The 12,346-nt window shown below is 40.9% G+C and overlaps 1 protein-coding gene across 1 annotated transcript in view; it reads right to left on the reverse strand.

The window, feature by feature from the left end:
* The window catches only part of CNTNAP2 (contactin associated protein 2), a gene marked incomplete at its 5' end in the record, with an annotated part of 1,430,381 nt that overhangs the window by 301,573 nt on the left and 1,116,462 nt on the right, over positions 1–12,346 (reverse strand). The window contains one exon of the mRNA XM_083378276.1: positions 6,362–6,489. Within this exon, the coding sequence (XP_083234402.1) occupies positions 6,362–6,489 (128 nt within the window). The remainder of the gene's footprint in view (positions 1–6,361; positions 6,490–12,346) is intronic.

Consider the following 12,346-nt stretch of genomic DNA (forward strand, 5'->3'; position numbering starts at 1 on the left):
GGAAGAAAGAACCCACTGTGAAGGGGGAGCCCTTCCTCTGGCCAGGACCCTGCCAGATGTCGGGATCCGAGACGTCCTACTTCTCAGAAGAAGAAGGGTGGAAATGCACTGTTAGATGTTTAGTGCCAGCCATTGGCAGTTCCCCAAAAGGGTCATCAGATGGAGGCAAAGATATTTCTTTGCTTCCACTGATGAGCCAAGGGTCTCGGACCCACAGCCCCATTGGTGAGAGTGTTTTATGGTCGGGGAGGGACCAAGACCCCCCATAAATACCTCTGCACGAGGGGTTGTTCTTTGTTCTGATTCTAGTCTCTGATTCTCTTCTTTGTTCCAGTTCTATCTCTACTCCTAATCTCTATTTTAGTCATGTAATACTAGCTTGTTTTGTTTTATTTTATTTCTCTCTTACATGCAGGCATGAATGCTTTCATGCCAAGTATTTCTTTCTCTTTGATCTATCATGAATAAAGCTAACATGATTGCATCTCTGCGTGATGCCTTTGCTTGGAAGCTCCTTTAACGATTCATCGTGAGAACACCTCACATGCACAGCCACAAACCTCAGTAGGTGATGGGCATTGGAAAGAAAGATGAGTGGGAAAAGAGATTGAGAAAGGTGACCCTGAGACGAGGCAGCCACCAACCTGGATGGAAGCAAGAAATGGAGAAATCCCTTCACCTTAGCAGAGAGGAAGGAGATCATGTGCAGCACTTGAACTGGATCCTAGAGAAAGCTATTGACCTGATGAAAAAAACTCTCAACTCTCTCAGGGATGAGAAACCTAAACCCTGCGGCTGCACCAATACCTTGGGCTGCAGCCAGAGAGAGACTGAGGGGGAATCAGAAGCTGAAGTCCTGGGTACATCCATCAAGACCACCAAGCCAGCAGCTACTGCTTTGGCAGCCACCACTCCTTGCCGACCCGCAGCTGCCGATCAGAATGGGAGACAACACCGTCGGCGACGAAGGTACCAATCCATCCAAAGATTCCTGCCGCTGAACATGAAATTCAGAGGAGAGGCGCAATGCTTGAGGTTCTTCCTAACTCAAGTCCTTAGCTACATGGAAGAATACGAACGAGACATCCCCAGTGACAAAAGCCTGTATCCGTATCATGCAGTCCGCTCTGGATGGGGTAGCCACAGACTGGGTGGTGAACCTGCATGATTCCAATGCCCTAGAGCTCTACAACTTCAACCACTTCATGTCCTCTCTGAGAAGGAGATTTGAGGACCCCCTGGTTGACCAAAAAGCCCATGAGAAGATCAAAACAGTGAGGCAAGGCAGATGCCCAGTAGCCGAATATACACAAGACTTCTGGGCCATCGCCAACAAGCTGAACTGGCTGGAAGACATCCTCCTTAGCTAGTTCAAAGACAGCCTAAACTATGACATGTATAATGCTTACTTGCCTAGAGGGGACCCACGCTGACTAAACGAATGGTATGTCCTGGCAGAGAAAGCAGAGATCGACCTACTGAAGAGGCACCGCTGAGGAAAACCTTGAGGCTGCTCGACTCCTGAGCTGTCACACAAACCAGCAAAACCACAAACCATGGCCAAGTAGTCAACATGGTGTTTCAAATGTGGAAAAGAGGGGCATCGCACCATAGAGTGCCACTTGAAAGTCCCTCAATGCAATCCAGATCAATTACCGGCCAGAAAGTCAGGGAAGTCCCCAGCCAAGCCATGAGAACCCAGCATGAGGGCAACAGAAGCTGTAGAGTCCTCACCCTCTGCCATGCCTGGTCAGGGAATTCCAGCCTCCACCACAGGGGCAGTGGATTCCTCGAACAACTCAGAGGGCAAACCCCTGGTAAGTGGACCCATCACACCCATCCTCACGACAGTGACTATATTAGCCCCCTCCATTCCCGAAGTTGTCAAGTGAAAGCCTTAATAGACTCTGGCTGCATCAGCTGCCTCATTAGCCTGACTCTAGTGGGGAACTTGGGTATCCAGGTGAGGAGGCTGAAACAGCCAATCTCGTTTGGACTGTTAGATGGGTCCATAGCAGGGGGGTACCAGCTACCCTAGCCACTTTACTAATCAACCTATCCCTGGGGGACCACAAGGAAGACATAACATTTATAGTGACCCCAGGCATTGAATGCCCAGTGATCCTAGAGCTGGTGGTGCTAAAGAAATGGAACCCCTGGGTAAATTGGAGGATCACGTTATTCTCCAAAGCACCAGAGGGCAGGACAAGAAACAAGGGTTGGAAACTGAACAAAGAAAGAAGCAACCTAGAATTAAGGAGAAACTTCCTGACAGTGAGGACAGTTAAGCAGTGGAACAGCTTGCCTCCAGAAATCATGGGCTGTCAGAATCTATTTATATTTCATTTCTAACTATCTCCTCTGTGCAAAAATCAAATCTCATCTTCTTCTGGATTCTGCCATTCCCAAGGGGGAGAGGGAACAAGCATGGAGCTTTATTGCTTTCATTTCCTTCATTAAATGTAATCTTTTGTTTATTCCACCTGTCTGCTATCCATTACAATGTAAACCAAATTGCTTTCTTACTAAGCATTCTCTTTGAACTTTCCAGGCAACTAGAAAAGGGTGTGGGGGAAGAATTGGTTGTTTCTCTGAAGGAAGTGTGAGGAGTTGTGGAAATGATTGTGCTGCAACAGATTTTTATCTTTCTTTTCCCACGATAGACTTACCACCTTGAGATTGGTTGATTTGGAACTGACCAAATGAACTGTGAGGGAAGTTTGCTTGGAGGCACTTTAAAATTGTCAAGATGTAAGAGAATGCCTCATATCCTGTCTATTATGCCTTCTATCTCCTATTTCTTAGTAAAAGATCCTGCTTGGAAAATCCTGTTTTCAAGAGTGCTGCTTTCTTAAGAAGTGGGAAGAGGTGGGTGCTGACATGGGTAGTCCATCAATGGAGGTTTTTAAGAAGAGAGTAGACAGTCACTTGTCTGAAATGGTATAGGTTCTCCTGCTTGAGCAGGGGACTCAACTAGAAGAACTCCAAGGTCCCTTCCAGCTCTATTCTCTATTCTATTTGATATTACAATTCAGTCCTGAATAATAAATGTTATATCAAAATATTTAAGTGATATTTCTAGTCAAACTCCTTTAGGTTGGTTTTTTCAGAGTCATAAAATAGCAGGACTGAAATATAAATGTTTTCACTATGAATACTATTACAAACAGAAATAACAGTAACAATAATTATTATTTTTTATTATATGCACAAGCTGTAATAACTTCATTATATTAAGACTTTCAAGGACCTATGGACAGCAAAGGTGATAAATTATTTGGTACTGCTGTTATTCATTGACAGTTTATGTGCCATCAACATCATTATGCAGAAACACATTGAACTTTGGGGTCAGCATTGTGTTTTGGCTCCAAGCTACAATGTTTAACTATAGTCCAGGGACTGTACATTGTGGCCTGCACATTGCAGGACAATCTCACATCTAGATAAACTCTGCAACCATATGTCTTGCTAGTAGATTATTAAGTACCCAAAAGTTTATGAGGGCAATGACTGATGCCCTACAGTGCCATTAGAATCTTTCAACTGCCCAATAGCTGTAATTCTCTGAGTGATTAATAATAAACACAAGAAAAGAAAGCAAATGATCAATTCATGTTAAGGTATACAGGTGAAACTTGAAAAATTAGAATATCATGCAAAAGTTCATTTATTTCAGTAATGCAACTTAAAAGGGGAAACTAATATATGAGATAGACGCAAAGCAAGATAGTTCAAGCCATGATTTGTCATAATTATGATGATTATGGCTTACAGCTCATGAAAACGCCACAATCTCAGAAAATTAGAATATTGTGAAAAGGTGCAATATTCTAGGCTGAAAGTTTCCCACTCTAATCAGCTAATTAAGCCATAACACCTGCAAAGGGTTCCTGAGCCTTTAAATGGTCTCTCAGTCTGGTTCAGTAGGAATCACAATCATGGGGAAGACTGCTGACCTGACAGTTGTGCAGAAAACCATCATTGACACCCTCCATAAGGAGGGAAAGCCTCAAAAGGTAATTGCAAAAGAAGTTGGATGTTCCCAAAGTGCTGTATCAAAGCACATTAATAGAAAGTTATGTGGAAGGGAAAAGTGTGGAAGAAAAAGGTGCACAAGCAGCAGGGATGACTGCAGCCTGGAGAGGATTGTCAGGAAAAGGCCATTGAAAAGTGTTGGGGACTTTCACAAGGAGTGGACTGAGGCTGGAGTCAGTGCATCAAGAGCCACCACACAGAGACGGATCCTGGACATAGGCTTCAAATGTCGTATTCCTCTTGTCAAGCCGCTCCTGAACAACAAACGTCAGAAGCGTCTTACCTGGGCTAAAGAAAAACAGATCTGGTCTGTTGCTCAGTGGTCCAAAATCCTCTTTTCTGATGAGAGCAACTTTTGCATCTCATTTGGAAACCAAGGACCCAGAGTCTGGAGGAAGAATGGAGAGGCACACACTGCAAGATGCTTGAAGTCCAGTGTGAAGTTTCCACAGTCTGTGTTGATTTGGGGAGCCATGTCATCTGCTGGTATTGGTCCACTGTGCTTCATTACGTCCAGGGTCAACACAGCCGTCTACCAGGAGATTTTGGAGCACTTCATGCACTTCATCCGCAGATGAGCTTTATGGGGATGCTGACTTCATTTTCCAGCAGGAATTGACACCTGCCCACACTGCCAAAAGCACCAAAACCTGGTTCAATGACCATGGGATTACTGTGCTTGATTGGCCAGCAAACTCGCCTGACCTGAACCCCACAGAGAATCTATGGGGCATTGACAAGAGAAAGATGAGAGACATGAGACCGAACAATGCAGAAGAGCTGAAAGCTGCTATTGAAGCATCCTGGTCTTCCATAACACCTCAGCAGTGCCACAGGCTGATAGCTTCCATGCCACGCTGCATTGAGGCAGTAATTGCTGCAAAAGGGGCCCAAACCAAGTACTGAGTACATATGCATGCTTATACAGTACTTTTCAGAGGTCTGATATTGTTCTATGTACACTCCTTGTTTTATTAATTGCATGTAATATTCTAATTTTCTGAGATTGTGGATTTGGGGTTTTCATGAGCTGTACGCCATAATCATCACAATTATGACAAATCATGGCTTGAACTATCTTGCTTTGCATGTAATGAGTCTCTCTCATATATTAGTTTCCCCTTTTAAGTTGCATTACTGGAATAAATGAACTTTTGCATGATATTCTAATTTTTCAAGTTTCACCTGTATATCCAATAAAATATAAAATAAAGACACCATACAAAGTAAGTAGCAGGAAGTCCTAAAATCTAAAATGATATGAATTAAACTATACTAAAATACAATTAAAAAGCATAAAAGAAACTTGCAGCCCTTAAAGCAGTATTCATTCTGGCCTTATCTGCTATCCTGTCCAATTTACATTATAAATGAAAGTGAGGTGTATATGAGGATATTCAGTTTAGGATAAGAAGTAGTACAATAACCACTGAAGCTCTTGATGCTACTAAATGCATATTTTATGTTGAGTAATATTGGCAAAAATATTGGCAAAAAGAAGGAAATTATTTTTCAAGGAAAGAAAATGTGAGGTCTGCTTTGCATATGATTTGTATATAATCCATAGCCAAGCTTAAATAAAAAGTCAGAAACTAGAAGATTTACACTTCCTTATTTAGGCTTCAAGTTCAAACACATACTAAAAAGGCAATTTTGATTTATAAAATGACTTTAACCTTTATTAACATCAATGGTTCTCACCAGCACTGATGTTAACTTCATATACAAGTTTCCAAAGCTGAATTTAATCATAATGGTACTATTTATATCTCTATAAATTTAATTCATTGCAGTATAAATAGTAGTGTCAGTGGCATTAACAGTAGCATTCAGTAGCATCACATATATTAAAAGTTGCTCTCTGCTTTTGTATTTTTGTGCATATTAATCAATTGGATAATTTGGACTCTTCAAGTGTAGTTAACTGAATAGCCCAAGTTAGCTAATTGGTTCCACAATAAAGATGAATGTTCACAAGAAGAAAATCAAGTACATCTATTCAGTATACAATAATTCTTTATAAATATTTTTGAAAAAGTTATTAATATATTTTGATATATATCATGTAAAAACATATATTAAAGGGCTTTATCAAGCTGAAACTTGTCTTAGATATTCTTGTTCATGATATAATGTGACTGAAATCTCCCAGATGTTGCAAGATCTCATTGACTTATTACAATCTACCCTCATTTGTAAGAGTGATAGCTGGATATTGATATCTTCAATTCCCTCAGTGACTAAGATGCAATGATTGCTTTTTGAGAAGCATAATGAGAAGAGATTTTAATACAAAATAAGGAAATCCTTCATACACACTTACGGTCTCCATGGCAATGCAGAGGGCCCACAGTTAACTTGGCATCAGAGCCTGGTCGACCAATATCTCCAACCACCACTTGACTGATAGGTAAATGGTCTTTGTAGGATAAAAAACCAGCATCTTTTCTCCTATGTAATGAAAAGAAAGAAAGATCAAATATATTTAATAAGAGAGGTGTTGTGTACTGAAAGGCTGAGTCAACCTTGAGCCAGTCAAGATTGAACTCCTGGCAGTGAGCAGAATCAGTCTGCAATACTGCATTCTAACTACTGTGCCACTAAAATATTTTTTTAGTGCTGCCGTTGGTTGTCTAGAGTATAAGCTTCCATTTTTTCAGCCTATTCCTGGAGATTCAACCAGGCTCAAGGATTTTGTTTTTTAGGAACTGACAATCTTTCTTTTAGATCAGTATTTTCACCTTTAAGAGGTATGGACTTGAACTCCCAGAATGGTTAAAATCCACACCTCTTAAGTTGGTAAAAAATATTTATTTATAATATTTATTGGTCTCCCATCTTACTATAAGATAACTGTGGGTGGCTACATTAAAACAAGAGTACAGTAAACCAAGATTAAAATTAAGGTCATGTGGAGAGGGAGAGAGTCAAATGGAGGGAAGCGGCATCTGTTGTTACTTGATCAACCACCTCCACTGTGGTGTTTCTCTATTGGGGCCCAGGCCAACTGGCAGAGACAGGTCTTTAGACCCTTATGAAAGAATAGAAGAATTGAGGCCAACCTCACATTGGGGAGCAAGATGTTCCAGAGGGCAGGAGCAACAGTGAGAACACCCTCCCCTGCACAGTAGCAGCCAGAATGATTGGGTTGATGGAATCTGCAGCATGTCTCCTCTGCTGGCACAAGTGGGTCAGGCCAATTCCAATGGGGTGAGATGGTTGATGAGCACCTCAGCATCCTTTTGGTGGATTACCACTGAGTTGGTCCAACCCCAAAATCCCCTGGCAAACATTCCCCAACTATTTACCTTATGGAGCAATCTAACAGATACCACCCTCAACTGGGCAGCTCCAGACAGACCTACTATGTGGCAAGAAGATGGAATGTATAAGCTATAGGACTCTTGTTTGTAAGCTTAAAGAATTGTTAGACTGCAATAATTACAAATCAAAGGCATTTAGAATAACATAATGCTGTTTTGCTTCTCTATACTACGCTTGCACAGAAATCTCCATTAGCCTGTGGTGAGAAGCACACATACAGAAAGATAAAGAAAATTAATTGGTTCAAATAATACTACAAAATAAAGTTTTGTGAAAACAAGTTGGGTATGGCTTTCCTTTTACATGCTGCTGCCTGTGTGTAGAGGAAATACACCCAGCTTCTTCAGCTGCCATGGACACAAGCTGATTTGGAGAGACCTTTAGTGATTGGCGAAGGGAAAATTTTCTGGTTATGTTAGCATTTAGAGGTCTTTTCTTTTTGCCATCTTTGATTCTTGTTATCCAAAGAACAGTTACTTCTACCATGTCGGGGATGACAATTATAGTATCCTCTGTAAGTAGTGATAAACCTCATAAGCCAACCAAGGTCCTGATTATCACCACAATAATAAAGGAATATACCGGTACGTCATTGGTCACCAAGTAACAGAATGCATTCTGTTACAAAATTAAAAGGGAGGAAAATGAAGAGTTTGGGAACAAATGAAAATTGTTTAGTCTAACTGTTGCTTTCTTTCTTTTCGTAATCAGCTTTTGCACCAGAGAAATTTCATGCAAGCGTGGGAAACATGTACATGGATGGGATGTACTGAAGGAGGGAATAAGGGAGTGTACAGGAATGATTGATGTCTTCCTTATGGTGTAATAACTCTGTTGTCTTATTTTCATTGGCTAACAGAGTTTATAAAGCAATTTTCCTAACTTTCTAAGGTGTGGCACTTCTGGATATAACTCTGTCAGTGTTCCAGATTGTTGGCCACCCAGCTGCTTAGTTTGATCAAATAAAGTGCTGCTTAATCAAGAAGTCTCTGCTTGGGACTTCCGCTGGCGGCGCGGCGCCGAAGACAGCCTCCCCTGGCTGCCCGCGGCTCAGCTGTTTGTTTTTTCGCCCGAAACAGCGCCGATCAGCTGTTCGGGTGAAATTGAAGCCCCCTCCTCGGGAGAAGAGGAGGGGGTGAGGCCCCAGGTAGGGGTAGAGTTCTCAGAGGCCGCCTGAGCTTTGAGCTTGGGCGGCTGAAGGATCGAACTCCCCCGAAGCCTGGGTTGCTCCCAGCTGGCCGTCGTCTCTGCTCCGAACTTCCTGGAGCAGAGCCAGGCGTCTGCGAACCATCCCTGCCTGAAGAAAGGACTATGATTTAAAGGAGCAGGCAGAGCGGTACAAGAGGAAAAGGTGGAGAGATGAAGAGGATTATTTTATTTTACTCTCAAGCTTGATGGACTATGCTTAAAACTTAAAGTGAAAGTGCGTCACAATTGTAAGTAAAAGATGGCGGCTAAACCTCCCCCTAGAACTTTTCGGAGTGCTGGAAATTCTCCGGTGCAACAACAATCATTACTGCAGGCGTTGCATTCTCCTGATGTATTGACATCGAAGGATCTTGAAAAACATACCCAGTTAATTTTGGAGTCAATGGGTGTTAAATTTGCACAGATGGAGGAGAAATTGGAGAAATTGGAGCAGAGAATGGAAGAAAGGATGGAGCAGAAACTTAGAGAGATGAAGGTAGACATTTTGTCCTCAGTGCATAAAGTAGCTAAATGTGTGGAGGTGCTGGATGATCAAGTGGAAGACTTGACTCAAAAGAATGCTATATTAGAAGCAAAAGTATTGGAAATTGAAGATTTAAAAGACAAAATGGATAGCGAACAGAGTTTGGCTCAATTTTACCAGATGCAGTTTGCTGTTAGAATTAGAGGCCTAAAAGAGAATATTAAGGAAGATTTAAAGCAGCTGGTTTCTGAGGCTTTTGAGGGGGTATTGAACCATCCAGCATCTGAAATAAAACAAGGACAAAGTGTTTCGTGTGAATTCGTGGATTGCTAAGCAGAGAAAGTTGCCTAGAGATGTGGTGGTTTATTTTGTAAAAAGGGAAATTAGAGATGAAGTTATACAAGCTGCCTATGATACTAAAGTTGTGATTGCTGGTCAAGAAGTTTTGGTTCTAAAAGAAATTCCTCCAAAGATTTTAAAGAGAAGGAAGGACTTTATATTTCTTGTGCAAGAGCTCAAGCAAAGAGATATAAGGTTCAGATGGGAGATCCCAGCTGGGCTGAGCTTCATGTATGATGGCAAAAGGTACTGTTTGGGTACTGTGAAGCAAGCGCATGATTTTTACAACAATGTTTTAAAAGCAACCCCATCAACACTTCTGGAAGCTGCAGAGGGATCTGGAGAAGGAGAACATCAAGAGGATGAAGATGGACAGATAGACGAGAAGGGTACAGGAGGAGATCAAGCTGCAACTCTTTTGGATGATCCTAGAGAACAGAGGGTGACGCGTGCTGCCTTAAAACGCTCAAAAAAGATTAAAAAATAAGACCAGTAGAAATCTATGGAACTTCCACAATATACTTATAGTCAAGTGGTAGTTGTGTTTTTAAGAGTTTTGGGATGATATGTATGGTAACAGAATGTTCAATTTGGAATTAATGGACAATTTACTACAGAGGAAGAGGAAGAAAGTTTTGTGGGTTAATGCGGGTTAATTTGTGTAAGAACTATCTATTATAGCCTATTTTGGCTAGAGAGGTTAATAGGGATAGGTGCTTGTGATGTGTAAGTGAGAATATGTTTAGGTAATAGTGAATTGTGGAAGAACATAGATGGGAATGATGCTAGTTTTCTTTTATTTTAGTTCTTTATACATATTTAGTATTGTTAAGGATTGGTTTACTCTATATAAGCTAGAGAGTGATGGATTTTAGAGTTTATAATTGTTAGTATATGATTGTTTATGATTGCTTTTTAGATATATACCTTGTATTTTGCTCTGGGAAGTCGGGGGGGGAGGGGGGGAGGAGGGGAAGTAGAGGGGTGGGAGGCAGGGGAGGGAGGAGGGAGAGGGGGAGGGGGGGAGATAGGGGGGAGGTAGGGAGGGGAGGAGGGAGGGGGAAGGGGGGTTTTTCAAAGGAAAATTGTATTTTAAAACTTTTCAATAAAAAAAAGAAAAGAAAAAGAAGTCTCTGCTTGGGTTATGTGATTAGATAGATATGATATCTCAAGTTCAAGTAAGGGACTGGGACCTTACAGTACAATTTCATATAGGAATTTCTATAGAAATCCTTCCCTTCTATTGCTTAAATATGAATATATCCTCTAGGACTCTAAACATAATTTTCAAATATAAATATAAAATTATTTATATTTAGTATTTTTCTAAATATCTTTGAAACCAGAGATGACTTTCGAGAAGATATGTGAAGAGTGTTAATAAAACTTGAGTTCAGCCTAGGAAAATAATTCAGTATGACAAAAAACCGCTCAAAATTGCTTTGTCTTGTTTCTTTTTTGTATAAGATGGAGGAAAAGTAAATTCTGGCAGACTTTTAAAATTCTCTTAATTACAGTTTATATCAAGTGAAGTAGAATTCTTGCATTTCTTGTGGCATCTTATTTATTGAATACATTATATATATATATATATATATATATATATATATATATATATATATATATATATATATATATATATATATATATATATATATATATATATATATATATGTTTTCTGAGGTTTTCGCGGGTGTTTGTATGTGGATCTTTGGTCATTCGGGTCTTTTCCTGCGTAGAATCAAAGGTGTAGGAGCAATGTTTTGACGGAGTCCCATCCGTCATCATCAGGCTGGTGGCTTCAGCTTCCTTCTTCTGGGAGAAGCTTCTGTGGGTGGAGGTGTGCTCTGATTGGGTGGGGGATTAGGTGTGTTCTGATTGGGTGGGAATGTGTTTTGAATGGGGTGTGTGTTCTGATTGGGTGGGGGGGTGTTTTGAGTGGATGGGCTGGTGTCAGCTGCCAGCCTTAGACCTGAGCTGGTGAGTTGTGCTGCTTTTGTTCGGCTTCGTGTTTGTGGTGGTGCCATGTTTTTATCGTGGGTGTCAGTTTGCTTATTGTGTGGTTTGGAGGGGTTTAAAGTGGCTGATGTTGCAGCTGTAGTTAGGTTTCTGTTTTGTGGTTGTGCGTCGTTATCATTGTGGGTTCGGATTTGCTTTTTGAATGGTTGTGTGGTGGTGATGTCATGTGATGTTGTCATGGGTTTGGGTCTGGTATCATTCTTGGTGGTTGGGACTCGTCTGTCAATCAAGGCGGGTTTCCAAATGGCTGGTAGGTGAGAGGTATCATCTCGTTTGTTCATGCTGTGGGGGCGTTTTTCTATCTCAATGGCTTCTCTGATTATTCTGTTGTTAAAATGTTCAATTTTGGCGATAGTTTTGGTTTTTTTTAAATCAATTTCATGTCCCATGGCTTCAAAGTGTTGGAACAGGGATGAAGTTTGTTCTCCCTTTCTGAGTGAGTTCCTGTGCTCTTCAATGCATGCACTTATTCTTCTGTTGGTCTGTCCGATGTATGTGGTGGGGCAGGTGGTGCATGGGATTTCGTATACTCCTTGGTTTTCTAACCCAATTATGTCTTTGGGGTTTCTTAGGATGGTGGATATTTTTCTGTCTGTGTAGAATGCTGTTTTGATGTTGTGTTTTTGGAGGATCTTGCTGATTCTGTCTGTGGTCCCTTTTAAGTATGGGAGGAGGGCTTTGCCATTTTCTTGTTCTCTGTCATGGGTTTTTGTGGGTGTCTCTCTTCGGATTAAATTGGTAATCATGTTTCTTTGGAATCCATTGGCTGTTAGTACATTAGTGAGAGTGTGTATATATATAATTTATTGAATATAGTAGTTTGAAGGCTGACAGTGGCTGTGGTCAATCACAAAGCATTCATAAATTAGAACGCAAAGGAACATTGGACTCAGTAGGATTTGGAGTCATCTTCTCATTTACTTGAGGCTGGTATTGGCTTCATTTTTAAAATT

Source organism: Vipera ursinii, assembly GCF_947247035.1.
Source record: "Vipera ursinii genome assembly, chromosome: Z".
Lineage (NCBI taxonomy): Eukaryota > Metazoa > Chordata > Lepidosauria > Squamata > Viperidae > Vipera > Vipera ursinii.